We start from the raw sequence: 17,732 nt of genomic DNA, 5'->3' as shown, positions 1-17,732 counted from the left end.
CGTGCAGGAGAGATTCTTTTAGGGTGAAAGTGACTTAAAAACATAACCAGGTGCAAAGTGTGGACCTTGATTAGATCATAGTTTTTAAAAAACTCCAGCTATAAGAGACCTGTGATGTTAGGGGAAGTGTGAATATTAGATATTAAGTGATATTGCAGGGTTATAAATTTTCTTAGGTGTGATCATGAAACTGTGGTTATGGGGACTTCCCTGGTTGCGCAATGGTTAACAGTCCACCTGCCAATGCAGGGGACACGGGTTCCAGCCCTAGTCCGGGAAGATCCCACATGCCGCAGAACAACTAAGCCCATGTGCCAAAACTACTGAGCCTGCGCGTCTAGACCCCGCGGGCCGCAACTACTGAAGCTCGCATGCCTAGAGCCCGTGCTCTACAACAAGAGAAGTCACTGCAACAAGAAGCCTGAGCACCACAAGGAGGAGTAGCCCCCGCTCACCACAACTAGAGAAAGCCCGCGCGCAGCAACGAAGACCCAACATAGCCAAAAAATAACAAATAAAAAATAAATTCATTAAAAAAAAAAAAAAGAAACTGTGGTTATGTAGACAACTATTCTTATCCTTAGGAGACTCAACTGAAGTTTTTAGGGATAAAGTGTGATGGTGGTTGCAACTTAGCTTCAAATGGGTCAGCCAAAAAAAAAAAGTATAAAGAGATAAAGTAAATGTGGCAAAAGGTGAACAATTTCTGAATCGAGGTGGAGGGCAGATAGGCATTCATTGTATTATTTTCATCTTTTCTGTATACCTGACATTTTTTAAGATAAAAATTAGGATGGCGTGGGGACAGGTGATTCCAGGAAAGGTTGTCCCAACATGCCTATGTCTGTACAGAACACAAAGGGAGGCCAGTTCACCACGTGCCAGAACAGCAGGGACTCATTTGAGATTAAGATTTCAAAACTGGGGGGCTTCCCTGGTGGCGCAGTGGTTGAGAGTCCGCCTGCCGATGCAGGGGACATGGGTTCATGCCCCGGTCTGGGAAGATCCCACACACCGCGGAGCGGCTGGGCCCGTGAGCCATGGCCGCTGAGCCTGCGTGTCTGGAGCCTGTGCTCTGCAACGGGAGCGGTTACAACAGTGAGAGGCCCGCATACCGCAAAAAAAAAAAAAAAAAAAAAAAAAAAAAAAGATTTCAAAGCTGGGTAGACTAGTCTGTGATGTTACTTTGGGCCTCAGGAAAAATGCTATCATTTCTCAGCACCATCAGTGTCCTCATAAAACAATGACACCTTCTCTCAGTTGGTTAGTCCCCAAATCTGTAACATGAAAATAGGCAGGTAGATTTATCCAAGCTCTCAAAATGCTTGTTTTGTTAAAAAGCCAATTGTCTACACTTCAGCCCAGGACTCTGATGGTGCATGGTGAAGGAGGCTTGAGTCTGCTTTGCATTTACAGGTCCTGAGAGTAAATATACCCCTAATGCCAACACACACACTGGCCAATACTGACCTTTCGCTGATGGCTGGGCCACTGCCCTGTACTGGAACACACAGGGCAGCTCCAGGACTGCTCAGCTCTGCTGTGCTGTGACTTCACTGAGTCACAGACTACAGATAAAGCCACCAAAACAAGCTGCTCGGCAGGTAGAGCATGACAAAGGTCCCTCGTTTAAAGCATTTCCTTCTACTCAGACACCCAACGACTTTCAGTGACACTCCAGAAAACCTAGAGGGGGAAGGCCCTTTAAAAGCTTGCCTCTGACTTTGTTTGGCTTTCCTTGGACACACAGGGTACCTTAGCCGAAGCCTCCGGAAAGTTCACCCCCTGAACAAGGCGATGCTGACACTGGTACATGCCAGCAGATGGCGGCTTGTATGTTTATGCAGCTTAAAGAATCAGCTATATAGATCAACTGGCACACCAACTCTCAACTGCCTGGCCAGAGACGTCTGGAGATCCCTACACAGTGAGCTGAGCACCAGGATGAGAAATCCCCGTGAGAATCAAAATCCTCTCCTGAGATATAAGAGGGTCTTCCTCCAGGTAACCCTTACTTCTAGGTAAAAAACACAGCAACCTGTAAATGGAGAAAAAGTAATTTTCTGGGTAGAAAAAGAAACATAAAAACAGTAGTCTGAGGATTCACTGAAATCAGGATGTGAAGTGATGAAAAATACCACACAGCCTGTCTGGCAGAGAAATGGGTCCATCCTATACAACAGAGCTGGTTCAACAGGAAAACGGAATAGTGCCTGCCCCAAGAACTGGGGAGTTGTCAGAAGTGTCCAAGCCCATTGCCCTGGAGGAGGAAAGCACCGGAACGGAAAAGACTGTGACTCCAAAGAGGAGAGGGACTGTTAGTTTCAACTGCTCAGGAGAGATGACTGGTATTTAAAATGTGCTTGGGAACTTCCCTGGTGGTCCAGTGGATGAGACTCCGTGCTTCCACTGCAGGGGGGCACGGGTTCGACCCCTGGTCAGGGAACTAAGATCCCGCATGCCACGCAGCACAGCCAACTAAAAAAAAAAAAGAGAGGGAGAGAGAAAAAATATGCTTGAAGAAACCAATGATGGAATTGATAAAGGATGGAGTGGCCTCATCTTAACGAACCCAGACCTCCCTCAAGGGCTGCAAGGTGAGCAGTCTTTTCATGGGAGCCTGGCACTCCTGACAGCAGCTCTGCCAGACTGAGGAACAGGCACTGTGACCAGGAAGACAGCCAAGCAGCTTGCAGGAGCAATTCCTTGAGACCACCTCCACCCCCTTTCGTTTTCCCCAATAAAGTCCATTTCAAAATGTAAAGCAGTTCCTAAGAGATTTCCTCCTCTTCCCAGCCCTGCAAAATGGAAAAGCCCCACAGTTCTATTTTAATAGAACCAACAAGTTAAAGAGAAGAAAGGTACTTCCCTGACTGGGTCTCGATCAGTGGGACTCCCCTTGGGCTGCTGTCTGCTTCTAGGTGGGAGAATAGGGCTCTCGATCCATGTCCATGCCTGTATTCAGGTCAGACACGGCTCTAGCCTTTCCAACTCTTCCCCCCATCACCCCTACTCATCACTGTCCCAGGACCTACTACCCAATGCCACAAGCTCCCTCCACATCTAGCCTTACACTGAGCAAGAAACCACTTCCTAGTTCCACCTTTGCATATGGAATATACCAACCACGGCGGGATTTGCACTCGTGCTTACAGTGAAGATTAAGAAGTGACTGTGTCCCTGAAGACTCGCAGGGCCAGCACCATCACTCTGAACACATTCAACCCAGCACACTTCTCAGCTGTGAGCAACTCCGCCTGTCATAATCACATTTCCCTCTCTGAATCACAAGTATCAAACCCCAGGGAATAAGTGGGGCCATCAGCACCAATCAAACCCAGGAAAATAGCCAGGGCTATGCTAAGAAATCTTAGGTCAGGGAACAACATAAAACCTAAGCCTGGAGTTCCTTTAGGGAGAAAGGAAGGCCAGCTGGAGGAGAGAAACGTGGGGAGGGGAGTGCAGACCCACGCACAATGTCTCCAACATACAGACATACAGTTCATGCACCCAAGTCAGAAGCTGATTTTCGCTAAGTCGTCACAAATTATTACTGTGGGAACAAGTGGGTATTTGTTCAGCAGGGAAAACAGCAAGGCAAGTAGAGACTAAAAAGGAGAGAAAAAGTAACAAACATATACAGTCTGGGACTTGTTGCAAGACTTACGAAGGCCAGGCAACCAGAAAAAAAGTGGTGTCCAAGAATAGCCTCTTCAAGGTTCCCTAAAGCTTGGGAGAATTCACCCAAATAAGCCACACATCATAAACAAGCAAAGCTGCAACTCCAGCAACTGGACCCTACAAGATGCACACACACGGCTGCAGGATCCTTCCCAGATGCCAAGGAGCATACCTTCTGCAGGAACTTCCCATTCTGCCCACGTGAGCACAGTGGGGAAATTTTGAGAACAAGTCATTTTGGAAATAACACCTCTGTCAAAATAGTTATAACCCTTCCTTTCCCTGAAATGCAATCACAGGGCTACTAGGTCTCTTGTCACTTTAATAAAAGGAAGGATGTACACTAAGAAAACATAACCCCTCAACACGTGGCACACATGACAACACGTTGGAACTTCTGGTTTTCCAGAAGGGCTATCTCGGGCTTTCTTCCCCATTATGAAGCTCTCAAGGAAGGGCCCTTGTGACTTAGCACAGGAATTCTAAGACCTTCTCAGACCCTCTGAGTCTGCTTCTCCACTAAGCTCCTAAGTTGCCCAAGTCTCATGTAAAGGAAGGATACCTGAAATATAAACAAAAGTGGGCTGGGAAAGGGAACAGCCAGGGGAGACTTGAGATGCAACTTAATTAGGAACGGTTCCAGAGATGGAACAGGTGAGCCTGTTCAGGAAAAGGAGAGGAAAAAGGAGATGCGGGGAAGAAGGCACTCTGGGTGGGTCCGGCTCCAACCAAAACAGAAAATTAAGCTGAGGGTGAAGGGCCGGGGCCGGGGGAAGTAGTACTGGGAACAGAATGCACGGCCTAATAAGCCAGGTATTGCAAGGTGGCAGGATTTATATGCGAACGGGATATAGTAAATCCTGAAGTGAAGGTGAAGAAAAAAGCTCAGTATCAGACTGGGGGCGAAGGGGAGGCTAAGAAGAGCCTTTTAAAAGGGGGCAGAAAAGAATATGCCTCCCGAGGGTCATGGCCGTAGGCTGTTAAGTGGGGTAGCTTTAATTTGCGATGACACGGTTGCAGGGGGGCATCTCAGAAGAGAGGTGTGCGCGGGTGGGAGAAGAGTAGTAGGGGTGACCCCTGACTAGAAGCTGCCGCGATAAGGCGAGGCACCCAGGACCCTGGGTCGGGGCCAAAGATCCCCCTCGTCTGGGAATGCCCAGCCTGGGCTCGCGGGAGGAAGGCACCTTCGCCAAAGGGCCCGTGTCCCCAAGGCCGGTGGGCCCGAGGCTCGCGGCGCAGGGCTTCAGGAGGGCGGGGGTCCCAGACTCACGCATCAACGTGCTGAAGGCCACGACGCCGAGCAGCCCCTGCAGGAAGATGCCGAAACTGTGCATGAGCGCACCGCTCTCGCAGCGGCCCGCGCCGGACGCTACGGTGGAAGGCGACCCAACCGGCAGTGAATGGCTCGAGTTCCCGGCAGGACCCTGCATGGCGGGCCTGGCGAGGGGCGCTAGGCGCCGCCGCCCGGCCGCCCGCCCGGCCTCGCTACGTGCGGGGCCCTCGCCACCGAGCCCAGAGCCCGGAGTCCGAACCGGGAACCGGTACCTCAGCCCCGCGGCCGACTCGGCGCGGCGCGTAACGCGACGTCTGAGACCGCAGCGCCTGATTGGCCAGGCCCGGCGTGAGGGCGGGCCTTGGCCGCTCCTACTCTCCCCCCACCAGGGGCGGGGCTCCGGCCGGAGAGGGAGCGGTGTTTTGGATCCTGACCACAGGTAGGACAGACCAGGTGAGCTGGGCTGCGCAAAACGGATTGAGAGCCCAAGCCCGGACTCCGAGCTCCAGGTCGGGAGGGCAGGAGCAGGGAAGATCTATGACGAAATTTTTTTTTTCCCTCTAAGATAAACCCCTGAAGAATTTATGAAAAAATACTTCTGGATTCCACCCCCAGATTCCGATTCAGTTGTTCTCAGACGGTGGCCAACAATCTGCATTTTCGGCAAGCAGGCTGGATTATTCTGAGGCAGGTCGTGGAGGAAAACAATCTGACTCCGCACACAAGCATATTCTTTCCAACCCAGACCTTCGGTGTCCTTGTACTTTCCTTGTTAGTACCAGTATCCTGGCCAAAGGCTTGTCTTAGATTCATCATTCAGGCCCCGAATCGACTTTTCCTCCCATAAACGTAATTTAAATGGTCATTTCAATCCAACTGCCTTCATTTAAAAATATACAGGGTATATGCTGTAAACACGTGGATGTAACCCCATCTTGTTCACTTTGAACGTGATTCATAAAAGAAAACCAGGTTGTTGGTATTTGTCAGTCTCCAGGGCCTCCCTCCACACACACACACACACATTTATTCCCACTCAACCCTTTCTGACCCCTCAGAACCTGCTCCTTTCCTCTACTAGGGCCTTTAGTCCCCATTCTGTCACCTACCCTCTGAGCTGCCTCTGGCTTTTCTCCCGACACCTCTTGTTGGTGCTTTCAGGTCCCTGACCAGGACTGCATCCACTTAATGCCAGTGTACACACAGTATTATTCCAATAGACACTGGGGTATACTTGTTGAACAATAAATACCAAACCTAGGGCAAGTTCCCCTAAAGATAGCCATCAAGAAATTCCAATTACATAAAAGGTTCTATGATATCCAAAAGCTTTCTTGGTTAACAGGAATATTAACTTGATTATCTGGAGAACACAAATGCTACTGGCTCCCTAGAGCCAATTCTCCGGCCCTTCTCTTACAATGCACTTCCACACCTCTGTGCCTTTACATGGCATTCTAGCTGCATGGAATACTGTTCCCTTTTCCCTGCTCCATGAACTGCTACTCATGCTTGAAGGCCTGCCTGACACCCCTGTCCCCACTGTGCATCCACATTACCTTGTGTGTGCTGCTCCACTAGAACTTTTCAGACTGCTAAATTAGACGGCTGTACACACCTCTCTCTCCCAGCTGAGTGTAAGCCTCCTGAGGGCAGGAACTGATTTTCTCTCAGCCTTGAATCCAACATAGTGCCTGGCACAGAGAGCATGCAACAAAATGCTTTTTAAATTAAATTGATTTTTAATTTATAAAATTAAAAACTCTCCACAAGTATTGACCATGGGAAAATACAGAAAATCAGGTTAAGAAAATAAACAGGTAAGGAAAAGTTGCATTACCGTCTTTAAGTCTAAAAAGGTCCCTTATGGGTATGTATACTCAACAGTTACAGTCCACGTTTAGAGAGAACCAAACAATAGGATGTGTCCTTAAAGTCCTACAAAACTCCTTATGTAGTTGGGCATAAGGAGATTATTAATTGCTTGAAGACACAGCTCAAGGAAAATTGCACACAGAGCTGAAAAATTAATTTTTTTGACAAAGCAGTGCTCTGCACATCCAGATGTGGAGGAACCCTAAGGCCCGTCGCTGCTGTGCCAAGGCAAATGTAAAGAACAAGAAGCAGTCTTCAGCGATCGGGGCAGAGTCCTCGGTGCCGGGAGCAAGCTCACTATGGGAAGTTCTGCTCTTCCTACCTTTTCTGAACGGCAGTTAAAAAGTACCTAGATCCAGAGGGGAAAGGATCAGACAGAAGGATGGGGGGAGAATTCTGGAAAGGTTAATTTTATTGAAGCAGGAAGGAACTTTCTCTTCCATTCAGAGATGATTCTCTGAGGTCCCACTGGAAACAGTTTTGAAGGATTTACTCTGGTCAAGATGCCTTCTTTGCTGTCAAAGGAAGTTAAATATACCTTAAGACCTGTTTTAATTTTCTCACGACCACTTAAAACTGTCATAACATACCACACGTTTATATACACTCTTATTTACAAACCAAAAAAAAAAAAAACCCCACGCAAAATATTCATCCAAAATAGTTATTTTTTAATCCCTTGAAGTTATACCATCAAACTTGATGGGAGTTATTTTAATAGGTATTCTTGTGCATATTTCTCCTTAAGTATGCTTTATCCTCAATGCATAACTTTTAAAATTAAGAGAAAAACAGTAAGCAGGAAGGATACAACGCAATATGCATTTCATTTTGTTCCAAACAAGCAGCTTAAAAAAAAAAAAAAAAAAGGACAACATACATTAAAGTGCATCAGTTCCAATGAGTTAGTATTAGAAAAGGGCCTAAGGACAGTGCTGGAACCAGCCAGGAGTCCCACACTGGCAGGCCTCTGATTGTCTTCAGAGAATAGTCAACAGCAAAAAAAAAAAAAGGAAGAGGAAAAAAATGAGCACTTAAAAATCTCAAGAGAAACATTCAAAGTACACTTCCCTAGAGACTTCTTGCAAAAGGAGATAAGTTTTGTCTAAACTTTGTAACCTCCCTCAGTCATCTGCTTTGTGACTTGATTTGCCCCAAGAGCCTACCTTCATCCTTTCAACACTATTTGCTCACGCTCACATCCACTCTGCCAAGTTAGGCATGCAGTTAGATAAACGAAAACATGTAGAAACCCGTAGGACTGAGTTCCCACACATCCTGAGAACAGGCACACCTATTAGCAATGGTAGCTTCATGTCACTAGCCAGTGTCATCCTTTGCCTCCAGAAATAGTCGGAGACCCTTGCCTCCCACAGCTTTAACTCCATTACTGCTGGAGTTAAAGACATGTCCGGCAAGGCTGTGGCTTATTTCCCTTTAAGACAGTCCTTTGCGATAGGCCACAGCACCAGAACAGCCCCAAATGGTGTGTCAGGTCAGAAAAGACATAAAGGAATGGAGTTTTAGGCCTACTTCTCCATTCCTCCAACCCCCACTCCTGGTTCTGCTGGTTCTTGCAAAAATCTAAGACTTCTGAAACCCTAGAACGAAGAAAATCGATCTCCAGTGCACTTATGGCCCACCACCTTCTACACCTTCACCCCTAAGGCTGCCCTCAGAAACAGAACTACCTGTGAAATGTGGTACAAGTACAGAGGAGATCCCAGGTGAGCAGGCTTGGAACCAGATCCATTTAGACTGGGCTTGGAGTTTAGAACTCTCCTGCCAAAACTCCAAGTCCATAGGTGACTTATTTAGATAAATTCAAATTTCCAAAGCATATACATCCTGACACAATGGGAGGGAATCATCAAAATTCACTAGCAAAACATTGTAAAGTGAATAAAATCAAGCAAGAGTTATACGTGCATGAAAGTGATTGATTTCTTTTTGGTTTTGCAGGAGGCTCTGTCTTACAGGGTTTCCGAGCCAGCACCATGACCATGACACATGGTTACTTTGGGTGGGCCCAAGACCAAAGACATTCAAACTTTTAAAGGGGGTACCCAGTCCCTATTGAGACTTATACTCCATTTGCTAGTGCTCCGTTCTCCTTCATCTTCGAAAGGCCAAGTGATAACACGGAACACTTTTGAACTTACACACACACACACACGCACACAAAACATCCCCAATATACAGGACCAAAGTTCAAACTTAGTGTGTGTTTCCACTGCCGAGGCTATGCTCCTAACAGCTCTCTAAGAGTATCTGTGGGCATCAATCAAACCAGCACATGGTGTCTTAAATAAATGTCTTTGGTGATAGGCACCAAGTAAACAGAAGTGCCTGTGATAGTTTTCCCAATGTCCCCATTTAGTTAAATCTTACCTACAGTTCCCTGATGTTCTGTGTGTGCCCCAGAAATACTTTCTGGCTTGGGGGAGGGGATGGTTCTGAGTACTATCCAACCTGAGGCCTCCTAAAGCTTTTACTCTGTATTCAGTTATGGTATTAGCGACTGAATTGGTACAAGAGAACAAGTAAAATGTATTCAAGTCCTCAGGAAGCTTTGGTCCAATGCCCTCTCTCTCACAGTGGGAAAAATTTTACTTCCAGGAGAAGGAGCATATAAAGGTCAAGTTCTGAACTGGTTTTCTACGACTGCCTCTATCGTAATTCAATAAATATTTACCCAAGAAGCCCATCCCTTCCAGAGGTTGGTAACTATCCTTCCCTGACCTCTCATATCTATAATGTAGATGCTGGGAGCCACCTACAACACTAAAGAAAGGCAGATAGGATGAAAGCTCCCATTAATGCATTTCCTGCATTAGCCACCACAGTTCTGCTTCAACGGAGAGGAATGGAGGTGGTTTACAAATGAAAACAGCACAGTCCCCAGAAGCCCACAAAATATAGTCAAAATGTCACAGCAAATCTTCGCATGCAGTAAAAGGTTTCCCTAACACGCCAACACTACAATAATAGGCTTCAAGGTCCAGGAGCATGATACAATCCATTCAGGATCAAAAATGGATCCTGGAAAACTTCCTGACCTTAGGGAGGCTATGGAGCCAGCTGAAGGTGAAATTTAGACAAATGCAGTCCCTCATAATGTACCTCGCACAGATTTAAGAGGTTGGTATCTTTAAGAACCAAAGTTCATATACCTATTGCAACATAACAAACATTTTACCCCAACATGGTGAGCTGTTATCAGGCTTAATATATGTTTTAGAATCACGACAATCAGACTGTCACTGCTGGCCAGTCCAGCCCCAGCCACATTATGAGGCAAATGGAGTCTAAATTTTATACTTAAAAAATAAAAAAAAAAGCCCTGTGCCAAATTCCCAAACAATTATCCTCTCTTCTGTGACAGCCAGGGATAGGGACTGGGGGTATATAATACTTCTTTAATGTAGTTGCCTGATAAACTATTATCTTGGTATGAGAATGCAAAAAATAGGAAGTAGGTAGGAATAGTAAGTAGGAAACCCTACTTACTTGTCTAAATTTAGAGTCAGCTTCTCTCTGGGAGAAAGCTGAGCTTGAATAATCATGGCATAAATAGACAAGCTGGCTAGGGCCCGACTCTACCTGATCAGAGACTACTACTTAGGGCCATGTGTTTCATCTTGCAGGGGCTTTGCCCCCTCACCTGTGAAGGGAGGTGTTTTAAATTCTATGGTTTCTGAAGAAGTCAAGAGAGAGACAATATATTCACTGTTGCATTTGGTAAATTCTCTCTTATAGAAAATCTCATTTTCCTAAATAAGACAACAATGTTAATTAGTTCCAGACTTTTTTTGTTTCATTGATCTTCTTCAAGGAACTCTTTGCCTTAGTGCCTTGACTGCTGAGCTCTCAGGAAATTTTATTATGCAAGATACCCACCTCCCCCACCCCACCCCCACCCCCCTCCCGCCGAAACTCTATCTACTTAATGCTAACTGTTCCCAAGCATCATATATATGCTTCTCTTCCAGGGGCACAGAATGAATCAAAACTTTAAAAACTATATCTCCGATAAGTTCAAACATATTAACTTCTACTTAAATGAAGCGTCTTTCCAGGTATATCTGGTAGTAACCTAAGCAAAGAGTTGATGCTTTAATATATGGTTTGGTTGGAGGGCCTGAGTTAAGGTGGTTCATAAATTATCCAATGAAGAGAAGATTCAGATTACAAATGTTTGCCAAGGTCCATAAAAACACGTGGGGCAGCGGGGGAAGAAAATGAAAAAATCACAATCAGTTTAAATTTGTAATAAAATTACCGTATATTTGTATAACTGTTTAGAATTTACCCAGTTTGTAGTTTTAAAACATTTTCAAATCTTGAAGAGGAATGATTAGGTTATATATTTGCAGGTAACTAGGATAATCAAAACACACACACACACACACACACACACACACACACACACACACACTCAGCAAAGCAAACCATTTAAAGGAAGCAACCTATGTATCTTTCCTCATTCCACATGGTTGGAACAGTACAGCAAATGCTATTATTCTATAATAGCTAACAGTGCAATCATAAGTGAAAATTTGCCTGTTTAATACCAACTTGAGCTGGGTCAAAAGAAACACCTAAAAGGAAACTTGAGTTGTTGAGTGGGAATTGACCGTAGAATACATTCAATTTAAAGGTTTAACCAAAGAAAGAGTAAACATGACTAGGCAAAGACGTTTCTAGAATCCTTAACCATCTCTCAATCTTTATCCAGCCACTGAGGACATACTGTGATGGAAATGCCATGCTCTGCATCACCCCTCCTAAAACTTATTTTCTCTGTTGTGCTTCTACACTATCTGCCTGGAGACACCGAGAAAGATGGGGAAATGGGCTTTACTGTGGGTCCAGGGAACACCTACTGATTTTTACCCAAAGTGAGGACTCTCAAAATGAAAGACAAACAACTATAGAGAAAAGTAAACACAAAATAAAAGCCTCTGAAGTCCCTCTGAGAACTAACAGGGAGAAAGCAATTCAACTGAAATAGCAACAATCTTTGAACTACTTGAAACAGGCAGCCCAACCTGGGTCAAGATGCAAAACAATGACAGTAGAGTTCTTAGATCAGTCAGTTAAGGAATTGGTGTTAAGTGCCACACATTATTTTTAAGAAAGCAAACAGTGTTTTTTTTTCCTCCAACTCTGTCATAGTTTTAGTGTTCATGTAGCTTAAAAATGGTATCATTAAAACAACCTCATACATGGCTATAAGCTCAATTATCAACAGAGGTAGTAAACAAAGGAACTCCTAAGAATAGATTTTAAAATGGATCAAAGTGTGACTGTACATTCAAAACCCTAGAGCCACATAATCATCCCCAAAATGAACTGTTTTAATTTAAAAAAGCTTAAAAAACACAATGACAATGAAGCACTGATGTGCCTTAGGCACAGTCCCAAATCAGTGCTGACTTAAAGCTATGTTCTCTCTTTCCAAGAAAGAGAAAGCAGAGAACAAAGTTCAATCTACAATGGGAAGGAACAGAAAGAACAAAAAGAAAACCAAAAGGGTGCTTTCCAGCAACCCAGATTATTCTTCGTTTTCAGGCCACACCAGTGGAAATGCTTATTCTTCTATAGGAGTCTTTTCTTCACAACCTTTATTTTTTTTAAACTGCAATCTGCTGAACAAGAGATGCCCACATTTTCACTGGCAGGAGAGCCACTTCTGTGCAGTTTTTGCTTACTCAGTGTGGGTCCTCCTTCCCTGAAAGTGCAAAGAGAGCAAGCCGACACCTGCAGGGCCCAGAGCCCCAGGACTATTTCAGCTCCACTTGTAGAGCAGGGCGAAGGATTTGCTGCATTTGTGCTTCAAAGATACAGCTCACTTTGGTTGTCCTTCTCAGTTGGCAAACTGTTCATAAAAAGCAAACTTGATCCTCTCTATGTGATGGCAAAGTTTGATGGCAGGGCCCAGTTTTAAGTCCATGCACTCTTGAACGGTGGGAAGGGTAAGGAGCAACAGGGCCTGCCCATCAATTTCCTGTTAAAGCATAAAATACAAATCATCTGTGATGTGCATATGAGTGGCAGCTCGACCATTACAGCCCTGGTTCACTTCGCTTTGTCAAAATCAAAAGTCCCTGTGCTTTTCCTTTCATCACTTTTTCCCTTTAAATAAGTATCACACACTTCCTTTTAAATGCCTCTCATAGTCCTCCATACTAATCAATCTTCAGAATTAGTAATAAAGGGGACTTCCCTGGTAGTCCAGTGGTTAAGAATCTGCCTTCCAATGAAGGGGACGTGGGTTCAATCCCTGGTCGGGGAACTAAGATCTCACATGCTGTGGGGCAACTAAGCCTAGGTACTGCAACTACTGAGCCCACACGCTCTGCAGCCCGTGGGCCACAACTACTGAGCCTGTCACAACTAGAGAGCCTGTGTGCCACAACTAGACAGAAGCCTGCATGCCGCAACTAAGACCCAACACAGCCAAATAAATTAAAAAAAAAAAGAATGTGTAATAAAAGTTTTACCAAGGGTAAGAATCCATTCTGCTCTGCAGAAATCCAGTAAATTAACTAGCCTAACAGTAACCGGCAACTAAATGTGCCAGAAGAAATATCTTTTTAGAGGACTCTTTCTAAATCTGAAAGAAAATATTACCTATCAACTGCAATGTTTTCCTACTCTGTAACATCCATAAAAGCCTGACCAGCTTTTCAAAGATGTTCAGTTTTGAATCTCCTGAATTATCAAAACAAAATTTATTTCAATATTTAAGGCCACAGACTATTTCTGTTAGAGCCTAACACATTTATAGATGTTAATTATTTTTTAAAACAAGCAGATCGTTATTTTGGAAAAGAGGAGGATAATTAAGTATAGCATGCGTAATTTTAAGCTATTTAATAGGGGATGGAAACGAACTCTTAGGAAAAATGAGAATGCAGTAATAATCTGCTTCAACTATGGAGGCAGTCAAACAAGTAACTTTTTATCATAGTTCTACTCCTGAGAAGGGAAATAATTTTTTGTTTGTTTTGGATAGAAATATTTTTCCTTAGACTTGTAAATAAATTGCTATTACCTCCACAGACCTCTGCTAAAGAGATACATTACTAAAACCTCAAGGTCTTTGTGATTACCTGGTCTAGGAATATTCTTGCTAGCGGAGCACAGTCGGTGGATCTGATGAACCGCACAACATCCGCCACACTCCACTTCAGGGGGTTACTGTCCAGGTGAAGCCTTTCAGAAACTTCAATCCTTATTTCCTTCATTTCCCACAACAAAAGCAAACCAAATGGTGTTAGAACTATTTCATTCTAAGAAAGTCTCTACATAAAGTCATAACCTTTTAAGGCAGGATTTAAAGTGGTTTTAGGACATGATTTCTCCCAGCAAGGATGGCAAAGGTCCATACACATTAGGTAATCAGGAAATGTTTGTCTTTTATAATAAGAAATATTTACAGACAAGAATTCATCTCAAAGTTTCAGCACAAATAATTTGGACAATTTAACAGAGAAGAATAGTTTTAAAATCCTCCACTTGTTCCTTGATTTATTTCAGGTCACTCTCTGGCAGGGTGCAGAAGTAGATGGGCTGGTATTTCCAATAAGAGAAGGCTTAACTAAATTATCAGGAGAAATCGTTTTTAACCACTTCTGTTCACAGACTATATTTAAAAAGCAATCCAGTTTTAAAACACTAACTTAACTGCCATTCTTATAATGCATGTATGTGTTAATACGCATGTACGAATCTACCAAACAAAATGGTTTAATCAGAACCAAAAAGATAATTTATTACTACAAAACCATATATATTATGAAAAATATCAAAAGGCAGTTTCCCCTAAACTAAATGACAAGTTACTAATAAACTACCAATGAAACTTTTTTTTACTTAAAACAAGCAGCCATTCTGAGAGAGACTTTCCTCCTGATAAGTAGTTGATCTCCAAATAATCCTTGAAATGCAAGTAAATCACTGAATTTGGGATGTTTTTTAAAAAGACACAGGAAATTCAACTGAAGCCATAGTGAAATAAGTGTAACACCAACATCATTAACGGTTAGATTCTAGAGGGAAATTGTCAAGAGAGAAAAAAAGACTGTAGTTTTAAAACGGGTACCTTTGGTGAAGGAGGTTTATTCTCATCATCAGAAAATGAAAAAGTGCGAAGCTCTCTTTTTCTTCTCTGTCTGTCTGGAGGCAGTGATGTGGATATCTCACTTTGGGTGGGAGAGGAGGAGCATGATTTTTTTTCTGACATTTCTGACTCTTCCTGTAGCTCATCCTGTTGCTCAGATGTACTGCCCTCACTTAGGGAATCATCATCCCCTTCATCTGGGTCATCCTCATCTTCACCTCCACTTCCCTAGAGGACAAGGAGAGAAATCTCATTGAAATTCAGGACAAATCAGTTCCTGGACCACGAGACCATCTTCCATTGGCCGGAGATCCGAATAGAAAGACCTGCAGGTATTCCTTCTGTCTGTATTGTACACCAGGGATCTCTTGGCTTCTAGACATTACAGGTACATCATAGATCTCGTACCTGGGGAGAGCCCGCTGGGGTATTATCAACAGATGCAGAGGAGCGTTTCTTCTTATGAACAAAAACATTTTTTCGCCTCTTTCTCCTCTTACTCGCTTTTTTCAGGGCACATGCTAAGTTACTATGCCCACCAGGTGGCCTCCCAATTCTTTTATTTTTCTTCTTTCCATAGTAGTGTGCTAAATGTGAATGACAAAGAAAAATGAAGTAGCTTCATTATTTTTGTGTACCTCAAACCACAAGAGATTCCACTAGCATAGCACAACATGGGTACAGTGTATTTGATTAAGGTTAAATTCCATACAATGGAATAATCTTGACTACAGACTCTGAATATACAGTTTGATTAGTAACTGACAAATGCATAAACCTGAATAATCCTCCCCCTAATAAGATACAGAATATCTCCATTAACCTAGAAAGTTTCCAGGGTCACTTCCTAGTTAGTCCCCCTCACTAGAAGTAATCACTATTCTAATTTCCATCACTATAGACTAGTTTTTCCTCATCTAAGGAATCATTCAGTAAATACTTTTTCCAACAAGGCTTCTTTCACTCAGTACAATTTTTTTTAAGTGTTTCTTTTTTTTTTAACTTTTTTTTTTTGCGGTACACAGGCCTCTCACTGCTGTGGCCTCTCCCGTTGCAGAGGACAGGCTCCGAACGCGCAGGCTCAGCGGCCATGGCTCATGGGCCTAGCCGCTCCGCGGCACACGGGACCCTCCTGGACCGGGGCACGAACCCGTGTCCCCTGCATTGGCAGGCGGACTCTCAACCACTGTGTCATCAGGGAAGCCCTTAACTTTTTTTTTTATCTTTGGCTGCATTGGGTCTTCGTTGCTGCACGTAGACTTTCTCTAGTTGTGGTGAGCGGGGATTACTCTTAGTTGCACGGGCTTCTCATTGCGATGGCTTCTCTTGCTGTGGAGCATGGGCTCTAGGTGCACAGGCTTCAGTAGTTGCAGCACGTGGGCTCAGTAGTTATGGCACACGGGCCCTAGAGCACGCGGGCTTCAGTAGTTGTGGCACACGGGCTCTAGGGCAGGCGGATTGGCTTCTTAACCACTGCGCCACCAGGGAAGTCCCAGCATAATGTTTTTGGATTTCATCTATGTTGTGTGTATGAGTAGTTCATTTCTTCATATTGATGAAGAGCATTCCATTGTATGAATATACCAGTTTATCTATTCTCCTGCTGATGGGCCCCTGGTTGTTTCCAGATTTTGGCAATTATTAAGTTGTAGCGAACATTCTTGTACAAGGCTTTTAGTGGGCAATGTTTTCATCTTCCTTGGGTAAATACCTAGGAATGGAATTGTTGGATCATATGGTAGACATATGATTACCTTTCAAGAGGCTGCTAACAGTTTTCCAAAAGGGTTATATAATTTTACACTCCACCAGCAATGTACGAGAGACGTAGCTGCTCTGTACACCTCTGCCAACATGTGGGATTGTTAGTAATTTTCATTTTAGCCAATCTAGTGGATATATAGTAATTTCTTATCATAGCTTAAATCTGCACTTCCTTGACAACTAATGCTACTGAGCACATTTTCATTTACTTATTGGCCATGTGCGTATCTTTTTTTGGTGAAGCGTTTATTCAAGTCTTTTATTCACTTTTTAAAATGGTTTTCTCTGTTTATTTAATTTTTTTACTGAGATATAATTCACATAACATAAAATCCGTCATTTGTACATATTCAGCAGTCTTTAGACACAGACTATGAATGAATACACTGTTGTGCAGCCATCACCACTATCGAATACCAGATCATCTTGTTTCTCTTTTTATTATTTTTAAATTGAGGTAAAAGTCACATAACAAACAACTAAACATACAAAAATGTACAATTTAGTGGTATTAGTGTAGTCACAATGTTGTACAGCTACCAGCTTTCTCTAGTTTCAAAACTCCTCTTTTTATTGAGTTGTGAGAGTTTTCAATATATTCTGGCAGACAAGTTCTTTGTTGGATATATGTATTAAGAATATCTTCTCATCTGTGCGCCCTCAGGGATGCCAAAACAAACAAATAAACAGGAATATTTTCTCCAGACTGTGGATTGTCTTTTCCTTTTTATAAGTAGTATTATTAAGAGAGCAAAACTTTTTTTTTTTGCGGTACGCGGGCCTCTCACTGTTGTGGCCTCTCCTGCTGCGGAGCACAGGCTCCAGGTGCACAGGCTCAGCGGCCATGGCTCACGGGCCCAGCCGCTCCGCGGCATGTGGGATCTTCCCGGACCGGGGCACGAACCCGTGTCCCCTGCATCGGCAGGCGGACTCTCAACCACTGTGCCACCAGGGAAGCCCGAGAGCAAAAGTTTTAATTTCGGTAATGTTTAATGTATTAGTTTTTCCTTC

At 43.8% G+C, this 17,732-nt stretch overlaps 2 protein-coding genes across 10 annotated transcripts in view; both read right to left on the bottom strand.

The window, feature by feature from the left end:
• Window positions 1-5,263, bottom strand: part of LOC116762578 (store-operated calcium entry regulator STIMATE) — a 54,560-nt gene extending 49,297 nt beyond the window's left edge. For 7 of the 8 annotated variants that reach the window (XR_004352283.1, XR_004352282.1, XR_004352284.1 and 4 more), the window contains exon 1: window positions 4,952-5,232. Coding sequence is in view for 4 of the 8 variants with exons in the window: in XM_032649713.1 (XP_032505604.1) it covers window positions 4,952-5,111 (160 nt within the window). In the remaining 4 variants the exon portion in view is untranslated. Of the gene's footprint in view, window positions 1-4,951 lie in introns of all 8 variants that reach the window. The other variant, XM_032649712.1, reaches the window with a different exon arrangement.
• A 5,501-nt stretch (window positions 5,264-10,764) lies between these two features.
• SFMBT1 (Scm like with four mbt domains 1) overlaps window positions 10,765-17,732 on the bottom strand; it is a 133,851-nt gene continuing 126,883 nt past the window's right edge. For both annotated transcript variants that reach the window (XM_032650307.1, XM_032650306.1), the window contains 4 exons: window positions 15,366-15,544; window positions 14,940-15,185; window positions 13,948-14,076; window positions 10,765-12,839 (listed from right to left, as the gene is read on the bottom strand). In XM_032650307.1, coding sequence (XP_032506198.1) covers window positions 12,699-12,839; window positions 13,948-14,076; window positions 14,940-15,185; window positions 15,366-15,544 — 695 coding nt within the window. In that variant the 3' untranslated portion in view covers window positions 10,765-12,698. The remainder of the gene's footprint in view (window positions 12,840-13,947; window positions 14,077-14,939; window positions 15,186-15,365; window positions 15,545-17,732) is intronic.

Source organism: Phocoena sinus, chromosome 11, assembly GCF_008692025.1.
Source record: "Phocoena sinus isolate mPhoSin1 chromosome 11, mPhoSin1.pri, whole genome shotgun sequence".
Lineage (NCBI taxonomy): Eukaryota > Metazoa > Chordata > Mammalia > Artiodactyla > Phocoenidae > Phocoena > Phocoena sinus.
The sequence above is the reverse complement of the archived record's forward strand: the minus strand, read 5'-3'. Positions and strand labels throughout refer to the sequence as shown.